The following is a 17609-nucleotide window of genomic DNA, read 5'->3' as shown; positions in this document are numbered from 1 at the left end:
ATGCATGTGCATTATTTACATGATGTTTAAATATTTCTTACATGGACATAACATTTTAATACAAAAAAGAGAGAAATTAACATATATTAGTAGGTTATTGAATAGAAAAATAAAATACAACAACAGTTAATGTATTTATTGTTTGATGGCTGCAGGGAAAAGATCATCTGGGGTATTTTTGAGGTTAGTAATAACTTGCAGACAGACAAGTAGTACTATAGCTTAAAAACTGTTGATGAGAGAGATATGAAAGCAGAAATTATGGAAATGAGCAGGAGGATAAATGGACAGGGGAGGAATTGTAGTTACTGATGGGGTGTGAGAGAAAGAGGAAGAGTATGAGTTTAGAAAATTAGTGCTGTATGAGGAGGAATGATAAAGTACCGATGATTGTGGGAAGCAAAGTGGCTTTAAGAGTTGGAGAAAATTAATCTCAGTAAAGCTAGGTAGATGAGCAGGAAGAACAGAGACATCCATGGCATAGGGGGTCTATATTAAAACAACAGAAAATCAAAATGTTGAATGCTCGGATGAGCAAAAATGCAGGTAATCAAAATCACTATTGTGGGGGGCTGTGCCCCCCACCCCCCCTTAAAAATATATTCCAACTCTGAGATCGCACTACAGTGAGGAAAGGGCAAATGTTCCGATCTTCACTGTACCGCGATCTCACAATATTGATTTCGATTACCTGCATTTTCGCTCATCCGAGCGTTCGAGTTTTTAATTTTTCATCGTTCTGATAGGAACCTAGCATAGGTGCTGTTTATACAAAGTTTTGAAGCTATTTAAGTTTTCTATCTGTTATAACTTTATGGGGATTTCATTCAAGAGCTTTGACATATAATGGGAGCAGTGAGAGTCTCCAGCAGTGCTGAATCTCTTACTGATAATGTAGTAAAAGTTTACTGCTAGAGCAAAGGTCTCTAGTGGGTGAATAGTACAGTAGAATATTTTGCAATGCTGGGCATTTGTCTGGAGAGTACAATAGGTTGTGAGCAATGATCATTTGTGAGTATGTCAACTGGTTTGGGAGTTCAGTCCAGTTTAATCATTTTAATAAAAGGCAGTGGTGTGTTTTATAAGGTTGGTTGGTTGCAAATTTAACTATTTCGTAATAGCAGAAAGCTATTTTATTTTATATGTAGTGTTGATATTTGTAAGAATATGGAAAGCATATAATAGAGAAGGAAGGAGGTATGTTGCTGTTACAGTAATCCTTGCTTTCTCTGTCAGGTAGTGTTTGGTGCTATAGAGGGAGCCGAGTTTTTGGTAAGTTTTATTGAAGTAATGAAATGTGTGGTGATTAAATTTCAGATTGTCAGCTGTTATGACTCTGACTAGTTTAGAGGATTGAAATTGGAAGAGGGTGGATAATATGTACTAAATCGTGGGAGGCATTAAGAGGAAATAAATGTAAAGATCTAGGGGTGGGTGGGGAGGTAGGGGTTGGAGGGTTGAGAAGGTGGCCTAATGGTTAAGGTGTTTGCCTTATAAAGTAAAGATAAAGTGTCAGGTATATCCAAACACAGTCCAGCCAAGTTTAAAATAAACTTGTACAATAAGGTTATCCTAAACGCAAGTTTATTGCTTTTGTAAAACAATACACGTTTTTGCTGCTGTGCGACAGCAGCTTCCTCAGAGAAACAGAACACATACAAGCGCCAAGCATTTAAACTTATGGGTGGCGTGAATGCGAAGAATCACGTCACTACTAATTAAGCAATAGTATGCGTAAATTGACTATGTATATTAAAAGTTAAATACTTCTAAAAAGACAGAAAGTGTTTCAGATTCAATACTGTATAAGTATAAACCAAATATTTATACATTTAAAACGTTGCAAAATAAACAACAAAGTTGATTTGATCTTACAAATAAAAACATACTAAATAAACACATATTTATACAAACACAGCAATGCTGCTGTACATTTTCTGAAGTGTGAAAGTAGGGATTAGGTATGAATGTTATAGACTGTAAGGTCGGACCGTTAAGTCACATAAGTCAGACCATGTCAAATAAATGTACCGATGTGTATCTAAAAATATTCTTCATTACTAAAAGAATATGTAGTAAAATAGGTCTGTTGTGTTGCAGACAATTAATACAGACAATATATACCACAATAAGTGTGTGGATAAAAATAAAAATCTTATTAGTGTATGTATACGTACAAAAGAATTCTAAAAATATATGCAGAAGTTAAATGGACAGTTTTAAAGTGCTAGATTATATGGACACAGCATGGACCTATTATCTCAAAGTGCTCCTTAATTTTAAAATGCAATTGATGTTACAGTTTTCATTTAAGCCAGGTAGGCAAAACGCATCAAGTTTAAGTTGCCATTCTAGTTCACTAGCTTCTAAAAGAAGAGAAATAGGACCTCCTCTGATAGAGTAAGGTACATGGTCAATAGCAAGAAAGTGGAAACTGTGACCAGAGTTACTTGAGATATGTTTCGCTAAAGCATTGTCTACTTTGTTTTTCTTAATGGCATAGATGTGTTCGTACAGTCTTTCACGCAGTTTCCGATCTGTTTTACCTACGTAGAAGGCTGGACAACAATCACATGTAGCTAAGTAGACAATGGATTTGGACTCGCAGTTCAATTTGTGATTAATATAGTGTTTTCTATTCCTAATAGTGAAGGAATTTGATGTTCTCAAATATTTACAGTAATTACAAGAACCGCATATAAAGGTTCCCTTTTGTCTGGAATACAGAACAGATTCATTGTTTCTTTCCAGAAGCATTTTAAGGTTGTGGCCTTTTTTTTTTCTTAACCGGGGTTACCCACCAGTATTGGTTGATGAGACGATCCAAGAAGTTGGTCGGAAACGACTTAATGGAACGTTTACACCATTACTTTCCAATGACTGCAGCAATATAAGGTGCAACCAGTCTTTTCCCTTATGTGATTCTCACATTTTAAACATCACTAACAATGAGAATCTTCCCAATATTCCTATTGCCAAACAGTTTACTACTAGTTTTATCACCACTTACAATACCAACTCCATGCAGATTAGACACATAGTTTTCAAAAACTGGTTTTTCATCAGGAACAACTTACAACTGATGGAAAAACTGGGAGAAAACCCAACTATAGTGTATAAAAAAGGCCACAACCTTAAAATGCTAAAATGTATATATTGTCTGTATTAATTGTCTGCAACACAACAGACCTATTTTACTACATATTCTTTTAGTAATGAAGAATATTTTTAGATACACATCGGTACATTTATTTGACATGGTCTGACTTATGTGACTTAACGGTCCGACCTTACAGTCTATAACATTCATACCTAATCCCTACTTTCACACTTCAGAAAATGTACAGCAGCATTGCTGTGTTTGTATAAATATGTGTTTATTTAGTATGTTTTTATTTGTAAGATCAAATCAACTTCGTTGTTTATTTTGCAACGTTTTAAATGTATAAATATTTGGTTTATACTTATACAGTATTGAATCTGAAACACTTTCTGTCTTTTTAGAAGTATTTAACTTTTAATATACATAGTCAATTTACGCATACTATTGCTTAATTAGTAGTGACGTGATTCTTCGCATTCACGCCACCCATAAGTTTAAATGCTTGGCGCTTGTATGTGTTCTGTTTCTCTGAGGAAGCTGCTGTCGCACAGCAGTGAAAACGTGTATTGTTTTACAAAAGCAATAAACTTGCGTTTAGGATAACCTTATTGTACAAGTTTATTTTAAACTTGGCTGGACTGTGTTTGGATATACCTGACACTTTATCTTTACTTCATTGCGTGTGTGTTATTCAACATGTTTGCCTTATAAACACAAGGTGCAGGGTTTGGGTCTCACAAGAGATAACTGGCTAGGCTTAAAATGGCTCGCAAGGGCAGTTAGCTTAGTATTAATCTATGAACCTATGAGGGGAGCGAAGCAAGCAGAGATAAAAAATTGCAGTAGCAGGAGACAATCATTCTGTACAGGCAATTTTAGCATAAGTAATGGTAAAAAGACCCATTTAAAATCACGTATATTACTAAGAATGGATTAAAATGCTTAATTATCAGTTGGGGACATGTAAACTCATTGCAAGCACAATTTAAATTAGCTAGCAGTTGATAAACTATTAAAGTGTGTATGGAGGGGAGTCAAGTATGTTTCTTTGCCTGAACTCATGCAGTTGCTTTTATAAACAATTAACTCAAATGAAGATGCAAGCCTTACTAATAAGTAATTTAACTGGGTCTGCAAGCTCCATTACCAATTAATAATAAAGACATACAGCAGAGTTAACTTCTATTTCCACTTTACATGCCTTTTGTAAGTTGAGAAAGAAAGTAGAATGTTATAATCAGGGGTTTCAGTAGGAGAAGTGCAACGCCTTATTTATTGTAAAATAAAAAACAAAACTGTAGCTTGGAGTTACCCAAAAGAGAATGTGGTAAGAAAAAAAGCAGTTAAAATACTAGTTTCTAAAGTAAAGAGTCCAAGACACAGCTAGAAGCATTATGCTAGTCTACAATGAAATGAACAAGAAAACAAGAAAAAAAAAACAGCTGGAAAACAGCCAATGAACCCTATCATATATTGCCATATACATCGAAGGGCATACATTACATATAAACATGCACTAAAGTATAAGATCTGTATAACTTCACCCTAATCTATAAAAAGTGGCATTAACAGCCATGCATGACCTAGAATGTTACAGCTAAAGGCATTCCAACCCTCTGACTCGGATTAGAAAGGGCTAGCAAAATACTCAATGTGTCATAACAGCAGCCATGGAATTATTCAGCATAATGACCAAGAAAATAAATAAATAAAGATACATGTACATTGGATAAAAATAACAGTCAGTGTTATAGTACACCTATACAACAAGACGTGACGTCTCCATTGAAGAAGCATCCATGAGGCTGAATCAAACCTCACAACTGACAGTTTGTAGAGCTAACAACTAAGACACCCATTTGTTGTACGATGACCACTTATTTTAACAGCATTTTACAGGTGCTGCCCCTGATAAAATGCGAAGCGTTAATATGGCAGTACTAGTTGTGCACAACTGATACTTCAATAACTGATTTTATTATGACAATGCTCTTTAAAAGTGGCTGATGGTATGGTCACAATGAGTTTCACTAGATAAAAAAGCAACTTCCTCACCCTCCTGAAAACAAGCTTATGTAGGTTTTGATGTCAAATACTTGCTAACATTATGAGGAGACTTTCTTGACTTTTAGATAAAATATTGGAATGCAGAAGAATTTGCCTTCCTGTGACATCACATCCCTACTTAGGCAAACTAATTTGAGAACAAAGCCTCTAATTTTTTATGTAGTGATGACACCAGCTTTTAATTTCATCTGTTATATCTTGTCTGAACAGGCAATCTAAGGTTTAAAAGTGCTATTAATACAAAGTGAACATTTCTGGCTTTCTAAAAATATATACTATACACTATCCTGTTATGTCTTCTTTCTGTTGTCTTATGAACAGTCTTAAAGTACACTATATCAACTATCTTTTCTATATATTTTCTTAACCATGAGAATGACTATTGATTTGCAACTGAACTACCTATGGAGTATACATGTAATGGACTTATTGTAAGCTATGTGATTTTAGGAAGTGGAATCTTGACAGTAAACAAGAATGGTTTCAGGAGTCAGTTGCAAAGAAATGGATAAAATAATTCTAACAGAGCTATTTTAAGTGTTTAAGACAACTATATCTCAACAAATATGACAGTAAATGGTTCTGTGCTATCACGCTTGTGTTTCTTTTCATGTTCTAGGACTTTAAAGTGTTAAGAAAACTGCCTTTATCATACTTGACATTTAACCCAGTCTTTGTTTGTAGGTGTCTAAAAACATCTTAAGGGCACTGACAGTGTAGCGGTATTTTTACCATTATAATGCATGCTGTGACCTTTGAACAATGGAAGCACCATTGTTTCAAAGGATCTAATAAGTGTTCAAAGTGACTGAAGGAAGAGGCAGCCCAACAGGACATGTAAGTGCGACTTCTTTTTCTCTCCCTTATCTAATTGCTAATTGTACCTTTTTTTTTTTTTTTGAGGCACAGGCCAGAAGGAACAGGAACAGAAGTGCTTTGGCACCGTTAAATTAGAGGCAGCTAGTGCTTCTACATGGAGTTTAAGAAAATAAGGTGATATGTGAAAAAAAAAATAATTGCATCCTCTGGCATATCTGATGTACTCTGGCATATCCTATGCATTCTTGTTTATGTCCTGAGTGCAAAATGCAGAATCTTTTCTTAAAGCAGTTCTTTGGTATTTTCTTCAGTAATACAGAGAAAAAAGAAATCATGCATAGCCAGATTTGATAATACGTATTGTATTTTCCATCACAGACACTAGTGCATACAAACAGTGACCCAACCATGTACATATCATAGCTTTTAATTGCCCTGATATTGCAGAATATTCCTGACTTACATTTTTGTCAAGTCCCTCATAAACTTTTTGATTTGATTTTCTTTCACAAATAGTCCAATATTGTTATTATCTGTACTTGATAATAGCTTTTTTTATATTAATATTGTGTAATAATGTTTTTCTGTCTATGCTTGGAGCTTTTCTCCCCGGGCCTCTACTGAAAATGGAAATGTATCCAGTTAGACTAGCCCGGTCAACAAATGTAAATAAATAAAATAAATAAATACATTTTCTGATACATCAGTGAAGATTGCGGTTACTTAACAATTCTGGACATTAGAGTGGCATGCTTCTTATTCTTCAGAAATATGTTGATTCAAAATCTGTTGTTCTGTTAGTCTTTTTAAGTAAATTAGAGTAAAATTTAAACATTGACTCTTATTTGGAGCATTTGTCCCTTATTATTTTTGGCATTCTCCCTAATTCTTGAGCAAAGAAGTTGAAAGGTTGAGTGCATGTATAAATTAGCTGTTTAACTTCATTGTGCCTGAATCTTTAAACACAGAAAATCAAGAACGAAACTATTTACAATGAGGTTAAGTTTCAAAGACATGGTCTGCACTGAATTTTGCCAACGTATTAGGTAAAATATTGAGAAAAGGTTCCAGGTATATTACAGGTATATTACAGGTATATTACAGGTATATTGCTTTTAGAAAACATGTGATGTCAATGTGGACTCTTAGGGACTGATTTTGAATGTCTGTAATTTAGATCAGGCAGTTAATGAAAATGATTGAGGTACTATGGAGCTCCATCTTGTAGTCTGGAGTTTCTTTCCATAACCTTCATTTATTTACTGTGTGAGTATGAGCAAGTAGCTTAAAGATCATATTCAGGGGTTCTCCTTACCCTTGCAAAGTGCTTGAAATGGTAAACCACATGGCCACCTTCTTTGCAACCTTTACTCATACTGAAATGTTTCTCAGACTGTAGTATTTTATTTTAAAATAAAAAGAAATTTTGCTCACTTGTGTCCTTCACCCACACTCACAGGAACTGTTTTATATATATATATATATATATATATATATATATATATATATATATATATATATATATATGCAAGTTTTCAGCAATATGCACCCCCCCAGGAACTTGGTGGTCTTCACCCATTACACTGTTTCTCCTTTGATTGTGAGTGGAGAATGAGCCTTGCATCTCTTCTTGAAGTCTACTGCCATTCACATTGAGAGCCAGGTTGTTGTTGTCACACCAGCCAATCAGTTGGTTCACCTCCTCTCTGTAGGCTTTTTCGTCACCATTGCTGATGAGCCCCATCACTGTAGTATCATCCACACACTTAATAATGTGGTTTGTGTTGTGTCTAGTGATGCAGTAATGTGTCAGCATGGTGAACAGCAGGGGACTCAGGACACATCCTTGAGGTACTCCAGTGTTCAGTGTGATGCTAATCAAGGGGTTGTTGCCTACACATACCTTTTGTGGTCTGTCAATAAGAAAGTCCAGAATCCAGTTGCATAAAGGAGGGCTAACACCTAGATGGACCAGTTTCTCAATTAGATGTTCACCACTTACCATGGTTGCGCAGTGCACAATATTAATCAAATGCATCTAGTTCATGTGAGTGACTGTCTGGGTCCTGTCTACAACCTGTGTGGTCCATTTCTTCAGTTTGTGCACTGCTGAGCTTTGTGCAAACCAGGTAAGCAAAGCTAAACATGTTTATGTCAATCAGCACATTGTGCAAACACTGGCAATAAAAAAAGAAAAGGATAAAACAAATTAATTAAAACAAAAAAGGCAGACTGTCCACAGTTTTGCAGAATGTCCAGATATTTACATCATGCATTTGGCCTTTTTCTTGTAAAATGGGTGGTTTATTGTGAAATCACTGAAGATTGCAATCAGTATATCATGACATATACATTTGTATTCTGTACTTCATCTCCATCAGGAAAATGCAGGCTTGCCCTTTGCCCTGGAATGACCCACATTCACCATATAGGTTTTGCGGCTAGTAATTCTGGGGCGAGTCACAAAACTTTCCCTATGTTCCCCGCATCATTAATATTCATGGTGTCAGATTGTGAGATGACGTGCAATGCACAGTATTGCATACATGAATATATTCCATGTAGGCTCTGTATGGAACCTACATGGACTTTATTGAATCTGGGGGCCAGTCTGCAGACCAAAGGATTAATTCTTCAAGTTAATTGCATTTGTAGAATAAACTGCTCTCTTTCTCTTTGAGCCTTCTTTTTTCTAAGAATGACATAAGAATGCTTTCAGCTTTGTAGTCTATTAGTTTTATAACCCAGAGGATTATGATTGGGATCCCAGTCATAAACTGCTCATTATGTGTTTAAGACATAGATGCCAAGAAATTTACCACAAGAAGGAAGCCTGAGAGGTGAATTTTGGCATCCATGTTGTGAGAACATAATATTAGGCTATGGTCATTGACACACACATAATTCTTTGGAGTGCATGGAGATTTATCTGACTGGACAACATCCCAGGCTGCATTTTACATGAACTTCAGAATGAACTGGCTCCCCACTTAAGCACCATGTTCAATAAGAGCCTCGCATCAGGCTTTGTGCCCACTGAATGGTGCACAGCAACAGTTATCCCACTCTACAAAGAGGAAGCCACCGCTGATCCAGGGAACTATCGACCTATTAGCCTGATGATCCTGGTCTGCAAGGCCAAGGAATGTATCATCATGGAACTCATAAACAAAGACATTGGTAACCTCCAAACTCTGGATCCCACCCAGTTCAGGTTTGTGAAAGGTAGATCATGCCTCCTGAACCTGATCAACTTCTTTGAGGCAGTCACCAAAGCTGTAGATGAGGGTAAGGTGTTTCACACAGCCTATCTTGACCTCGCCAAGGCTTTCGACACCATCTCCCATTCTGGAATTATAGCTAAACTCAATAAACTAGGTATAAATCTCTACGTTACAAGATGGATTGCCAACTGGCTCACTGACAGAACCCACACTGTAAAAGTTGCAGACTTCAAATCTGACCTCAAAGCAGTGACAAGTGGAGTACCAAAGGGTTCCGTCCTGGGACCTCTCCTGTTTGGTATCTACTTCTCTGAAGTACAGGCTAACACAGATGACTGCAAACTAAGAGCCATAGTCAAGTCCCCAAATGATGTGGACATCCTACAGAAGGGCCTCGCTGAAACAGATGCCTGGTGTCAGAGCCATGGGCTCAAGCTCATTGCCAAAAAGTGCAGTGTCATCCCCTTTGGTAAAAACTATGTACCCATGAACTACCACATAGGCAGCAATCTACTTAACACCGAATGTGTGATAAGAGACCTTCGGACCCAGGTGGACAGTAGTCTCTCCTTTGATAGTTACATCACCACAGTAATCATGAAGTCCTTCTACATGGCACACCTCATCATAAAAGGGTTCTCATCCAGGAAAAAAGAGGTCATTGTTCCCCTCTACTCGACACTCATTAGACCCATTATAGAGTACAATGCCCCTTTTGGAATGTACCTCACAAGACATCTGCAGCAGCTGGAAAGGCCACAGAAGTACCTCACAAAGAGGATTACTGGCCTCAAACAAATGCCCTACACTGATCATCTAAAAAAACTCCAGCTTTACTCCATAGCATATCACCTACTCTGAGGTGATCTCTGCCTAACATATAAAGCGATGTCAAACCCAGAGCTGTTGGACATGCTACACCTAAAGAAATCCCTCCGAGCTACATGCTGTAGGGTCCTAAACCTTGTCACCACAATAAACAGGACATGCTGGAGGGATAGATTCCTGTCCCAGAGACTTCCCATACTCTGGAACAGGCTACCCATCTATATCAAGCAAAGTTCTTCATTACCACTCTTCAAGAAAAATCTTGATGAGTAGATGGGAAATAGGAAATACACCCCGGGGATCACTTCTGTGTCTCTGCTCGACAGTGGCACAGGAAAATAACTTTCTTGGGTGGCGTAAGCCAGGGAACCTTGTTGGCTAGGCTTACATAGGCCCTTTGGCCAATAGCCTAGTACCTATCTATGAACCTATGAACCTATGAACCATGTACTACTAGTTACAGAAAAATAGAAAAAAAAATACAAAATGTTCAGCTGGCTTTCAAACCCATAAACCATTTAGCAGACGCTGTCAGAAAGGCAATATAATACAGTCTGCTATGTTTGCACTCACCCTTCATGACTCTCAACTATCCAGATTTTCACAGAATGGCCAAGTTACTGCTTTATATTTTTTACCTTTTCCTCATAAAATCTGTGTGCTTTGAACAAACCACTAAGGACTGAAGCCACTAAATAATGACATACATTTAAGTTTCAGAATTGGCATCATTTGAAAAATGCAGTCAAACACACATCCCATTATCCCAGCTAGTTTCAAAGTTTATTGGAGGAAGGGACACCTTATTGCTCTGGACAGCAGGAAGTAACAAATCGTTTGCTCTGCCACTGTCATTTGCCGGTCAGTAGAGGCAGATTATATTGCCTAGTCCAAGACCGGACCTTAACAACTTCATAGTCCAAGACCTGACCTTAATAACTTCAGCAAGGGGTGCTTAACATTTGTTAAGTTCAGGTATGACTTTACTTTAGTGCTTAACTGGTTTGAATTTTTCCAAATATTGCACCATAATCACCACGCTCCATGCACCACAAAATCATTTACCTGCTATTACCTAGTTATCATACAATTCTATGCTTTCTGCTTCCTGCTGATTTACTTATCTGAACTATATAATGATTTAGATGAACTATTTCTGTATGATGTGTTTCGATATTATAAACTGTTTTTCCTAATAAAGTATGTCTGTTCCTAATGTTAATTCTGATAAATTTATAATAATCAATTGAGCACAAGAAGTAACTTGCAGTAACATTGCTCTAGTTCTATGATGTCTTAGAAAAATCTAAACAGTCCATTATTCTTAAGGCTATTGTCTTAATAAAATACATTTTCTTGTAGGTTGATGTTTTCTATAGAAAACTTGTTTTTAAAAAGTCGTTGTAAAACTATCTAGGCTGAAATGATTTGCTTCCATATTTCCTTTGGGCCAGATTCAATAAAGCCTACACTAAATGTACACGATATGTCACATTTTGTGTGCTTTCTAGTCACTCAGAAAGATTACACTAAGTGTACATGTAGTGTACACTTTGTGGTACTCTTCATGAATCACCGTCAGTATTTAAAACTGCAAGAATATCAGTAGGAAAACTAAAATTAGGAGTAAGTAGGTGTGAGTTATATCTGTGTTGTTTGTTCACACAGAGTGGTGTACACTCAGTGAGGCATTATTGAATCATGGAGTTTATCTTTTCATATGTGCATGTTTGTCTTTTAATGCATGTGTGTGTGTGTGTGTGTGTGTGTGTGTGTGTGTGTGTGTGTGTGTGTGTCTGCACTTTTATATTTTGATATATATATATATATATATATATATATATATATATATGTGTGTGTGTGTGTGTGTGTGTGTGTGTACTTTTATTTATTTACTTATGCATATTTTATTAACTTTTGTTTTTTTCTTAGTTCATTGAAACTAGGCTATTGCCTAATGATTTTGTAGTTAAATATATCAAGCAAAATAAAAATCAAGATTTTATCCAACTCCAGCTGATGTGAGCAAATTCTTTCTTTTGGCCCCATGTCCACATTCTTCCTTGTGGCTGCATTTGGTGATAGTGAGCTTTTACCTCTGCACATATATAGGGCATGCAGATCTACCTCCTAGTATAAAGAAATTAAGGAAGAAGAGCAGGTCAACAGCTAACTCCTCCTCTTCCCTAACTGATTTGGTGGCACAAACAATTAATCCTATTTGAGATAACAGTGGTATAGGTAAATTATTTCTTGTACTGCTGTTGCAGGAAATCATATTCACTTGTTCAGAGTCAGTGTACAATAACTTCTGGCAAGCATTATTACATCCCATGATAGATAGAACTACATGTAGTCAATATTTTAAATATGTCATTCAGTTTGCATTAATATGTTGTATGATTACATTTTACATTTGAACTCATTGTCATATCATCAACAATCGAAAATAAGTTTTGTAGTACAAGCCATTACTTCCATTCCATTCCATGCCAGACATACCTCTCACCCTCTCAATGCAAGAAATCTGGACAAAGTCAGAAATAATGGGGGAACAAACACCCAAAAATATGGACATATTTTAAATATTGCTCTTATATAAATAGAGATGTGTTAGAATAACAGATTTTGCATAATTATATATTTTCTGAAGAATGCAAAGTCTGAAACTCAGATTTCTTTAACTATTTATTATTATTTAGTGACTTCAGTTCTCAGCGATTTGCCAGAAAACTGCAAATTTTATGAGGAACAGCCCAAAAATATGAGGCATGAACTTGGACATTCTGCAAAAATCTCAACAGTTGAGAGGTATGATGCCAAACCACTATCCTCTTGAAGCATTTTTAAAAATGTTATGTATATCTTATTATTTTTTTTAGTTTGGGTGATCTTATGCACTAAACACATGAATGATTTCAGTTTGATAATGTTAAATTTAGATTACTATAGAATGAGATAAACAATGGTAATCCTGTATTTGGCAATCTGTTTGTATGGTATATATCTCTGAAAGCAAGGCATATTAAGATGCTTCCATCTCTATTTTTCATTATGACATATACAAAAAACACACACACACACACACACACACACACACACACACACACACACACACACATATGCACACACCCACGCATGCACGCACACACTCATGCATGCATGCAGGCACACATACACACGCGCACACACACACACACACACACACACACACACACACACACACACACACACACACACACACAGACATATACATACACGCATGCACAAAAACATATGTATGAATGTACTCATGCAAAACATAATGAAAAATCATGCATTTTCAAAAGAAGTGTGAAATGTGCCTTAAATGTGGTTTCTGAACTGATTACTTGTCTTGCAAATGAAGGAAGAAAGGAAGGGCTATTCATGCTTACTGTAATATTGAGCTATACAATGTACCACTGAATTTCACAGCTTTGCTTTGTGTATCTAGTCAAATTGAATTTAACTCCCTTCCACTTCTCATTTCCTTTTGCAGGTTGTAAGAACATAGTTTAATAGGGCAGTAATGAATGAGGGGATCACTGTCAAGCCCCCCCCTTCTCATGCAATGCATTTTGCCTTAGATAATGAGTAGGCTAAAACAGAAGACATTGGAGTCATTTCCATTAACATATGCAGCTGTAAAGACCTCAGGAACAGTTAGACATGTGTCTGCTCTACCAAACATCGCTATAGTGATATTTATTTTTGCTTCTTCTCTTTAGTCTTACTTAGACATTCACATTTTCATGAGGTAGTGTTTTGTGATTATACTGTAATGTTTTCCTTGTTCTTCTTAAAAATAAGCTAGGTTTTGCTGCTAACTGTACTGCTACATATCTTATGTTAAGCTTTAGTTTGCAATTTCATTCTTAGGAAAGTTGTTCAGCATTATATTTCATTTTTAATGTTTTTTCTTAATGTATTTTTTGTCAGTGCATCATATCAATATGTGTAAATGACACTTTTTTATAATTATATCATATAAATATTTATAATTCTTATGTGCCCTAGTGACCCAGTTTGTGCCTGACAAGGGTCATTATACTAGTTCACTTACCTGGTTAACAAATGATTGATAAATAAATGCATACATGCATAAATAAATAATGAGACTGTAGGAACTTGTCTGAGTGAAATTATAATGAACAGTAAAACAAATTAATGAATTAATTGATTATCTGATTTCATTTTTTGTCACTGATACCCATCAAAGATCTTTGTTGTACTTATTAATGCAGCACAGAGGTAACTACTCCTATGAAGAACTATATAATAGCTTATCTTGAAGCCAGACGTTGTATACTAGTATGGAATAATGTAAGGAGATGAGAGAACTGTAGTGGTTTGGCTGAAATGCAGCTACAACAGCTGACTGTCTGTCTGCCTGTCTATAACCACTAAGGTTTAAAAAAAAATCAAACTTGAAGGTAGCAGTTTGGCAGATCTCTTATATGGTTTGATGTTATGATAGATGTTTCTATAATATACTTAAGGCTTAGTAACAAAAAAGGACCTCATTTTATTAGCTATTTCATTTAATAAATAAATCAATTTAGCCTATTGTTTAAAATCCAAAATTATGTTTTTCAGACCCACAGTGCAATATCAATGCTGTAAGTCTGGAGCAAGTGTCACAAGAGCTTGAAACAGATGCTGCTAATGTAACAATTTACCAGCCAAACTCTTCTGTAATCATAATGCCATGGACTAGTCTAAGCCTTGTGGGATTGCCTCTTTTTACAGTCTGCCTTCTGTATCTGAGGTAAGTATAAAATTAACAAAATAATGCCACAGCTTATACAAAACAGTCCACATTCATAACAATTGTAGCAGATATCCTTCATGAATGTAACTCAGATGTGCACTCATAGATAGTAAAACTAAGGACCACTCAATAGTATCAAAAATGCTTTGTCTTGATTTTTCAGGCTATTACTTGTTTACACTTCATTCTATACAGACAATTTATTTTGAAATGTATCTTAAAAAAAATAAAGTTGATTTGAATCCTGTGCTGCTGTGGAATGCAAAGCATCCCCCCCATCTCCACCAATATGTATGATAAGGACTTTGCCACCTCTGCACCACTGGGAATTTCTCCTGCAGCAAACTCCCTGAAAAAATAATGAATTTTATCATCAAGTTAAGGTCACAAAACCAGCTGTCACAAACAATGTATAATGTCATCATTATTAAAGGTCCATAGGTACTTACTAGACTGTCCGTCTGTGTGGATTATTAGAAGCATAGCCATACATTCCTATGAAGTGTTTAGACCTTTTATTTTAGGTATGAATTATCAAGGGACAAGAACATTTACATCTTGCCTATCCATGAGGGACAAGAGTGCTAAAATGGGGTGAGTTTGCAGTTACACATCCATTCTTCCAGGCAACTACTTTGCTTTATGGAGAGAGGAAGGTGATTCCAATAAAGTGGTATTCTCTGTAATGCACATTTATCTCTCCAAAATGTTCTATTTCTGTTTAAAAGAGATTGCAATGTCTTCAGCTAGTGTTTATGCCTCCTATAGGACTTGTAAATTTGCAGTAAGTCTGACAGGATAGAATCTTCTGAGGCTCTGTATGTGAGGCAGAGATCACACCTCCAGTAGCCTGTATGACACTGAGAAGAAGAACAAGACTTTGTGATGACCCACATAGTTTTTATGATTTAGGCCATTGATTTCCATAGTAAAAAAGCTTTGTTGGCATTCAAGTTATGTCAGTTGTTTGAATGGGTATATACACTGAAGGAGGAATTAAACTTAATGACTGGCCTGTGTGCAGAATTCAGTGGAATGATCACATCGCTGAAATTGGGCACCATACCCTTAGTGATAAGTTATGTAGTAAAAACGACTTTCTTACAATAGTAGAAAAGTGGTGATGGAAGGGCAGTTCATTATCTAAATACGTTCCTATAGATTATCATAACACAGCTGCCTCAGACTTGAGTCATTTATTTTACACACACACACACACACACACACACACACACACACACACACACACACACACATATAGACATATATATATGTAAATATATATATATATATATATATATATATATATATATATATATATATATATGTGTATAGATTTACTTCATAATCATGAAAGACTGAAATCTAGAATTTCAGTTTTTCGAGACCATGAAATCAAATCCATACAACACTGAAAGCCCAAAACCACAGAATTTAAAACAGTGAAATCACAGCAAACAGTAGACCACACATATACCACAACACACACACCACAAAATAAACAAACAAAACAACACACATCTACAAACCTACATAGATATATGGATATATACACCACACGCACACACACACACACACACACACACACACACACACACACACACACACACACACACACACACACACATACATATACATGCACAACATAACACAATGACTATTTCAGAGACCATAAACACTGGTTTCCTATACATTATGGTAAAAACCTCACTTTCATGTATGATCAATGTAGTATTACAGTAAAAGTGTAGGTGATATAGAATGCCTTAAAAGCGGTTCTTAAAAATGCGAGCTTGTAGCCCATAACCTCAGAGATGTTTGCATTTTCACTACAAGAGTGCAGTTGAGGGGAAACCTTGACCAAAATGAGTTGTGGAGTACCAAGAGCCAACCTAGTAATCTTTTTCATGAATGGCAGTAGCCTAACACTGGATATTCAGTGGCTACCAAGGCCTTGCTTGTGGATGTACTACTAAGAGCTGCAAAGCAACCTGTTCTGAACTGGAACTGGAAGTCCAAGGTTGTGGACCATCAGAAACTGATGTGTTTCTTTAAGACACTTTGAAATGAACTGTAAATAATCAACAACTATGATGAAAAGAGTTTGCCAGTTTCACTTCTGTTGCAAGGGAATGGCACTGTAAGCAAATTGCACCTGAACCAAAGAGACAGTCTCCAGGGTGTACTGTATACTATACTATACTGGTGGGAAATGCTTGGCTTGATCATTATGTACCAAACATACTTTCCTTTATTTATTTTTTTACATCATAGCCTGCAAGTGCTATACATGTCTACGTTAATTACCCTGTTTGGAAAGAGATAACTGTTGCTATTTTTGGTGTTTACCTCATCCAAACGAGATAGAAAATACAGCCTTTCTTTTTTCTCTTCCATGACTGAAATGTGACACTTTGCAAAATGAAGAAAGTGATAGACCTTTGTGCAGGCAAGCACAGATATAAATCAAAATATCATGGCTTTGCAGTAGAGGTGTCCGGCAAAATGCTACTGATAGACTTCTTGGAGAATGACCAAGATCAAATAAACCTGACTGCCACAGTACTTGCCATCCTAAAGGCCACTCCAACACCAAAGAAACGAGTAGTGATGATGGCAATATATATATATTTTAATTATTTACTCTTGTTAACCAGGTTGGGGGTTGGCATACTGGCTAATGTCCTTACCTCACAGATGCAAGGTACAGGTATTTTTTCCCTAATTATTTTTATTGGGAATTATAAATAAATAACAAAATCTATCATAACACAAG

The 17609-nt window shown here is 36.1% G+C and overlaps 1 protein-coding gene across 1 annotated transcript in view; it reads left to right on the top strand.

Annotated features, from left to right (window-relative positions):
• Positions 1-17609, top strand: part of LOC122797186 (serine incorporator 1-like) — a 191689-nt gene that overhangs the window by 27632 nt on the left and 146448 nt on the right. Inside the window, exon 2 of the mRNA XM_044066009.1 lies at positions 14659-14830. Coding sequence (XP_043921944.1) covers positions 14659-14830 — 172 coding nt within the window. The remainder of the gene's footprint in view (positions 1-14658; positions 14831-17609) is intronic.

This window comes from Protopterus annectens, chromosome 3.part0 (assembly GCF_019279795.1).
Source record: "Protopterus annectens isolate FY-2018-M chromosome 3.part0, PAN1.0, whole genome shotgun sequence".
Lineage (NCBI taxonomy): Eukaryota > Metazoa > Chordata > Ceratodontiformes > Protopteridae > Protopterus > Protopterus annectens.
This window is presented reverse-complemented; position numbering and strand designations above follow the sequence as displayed.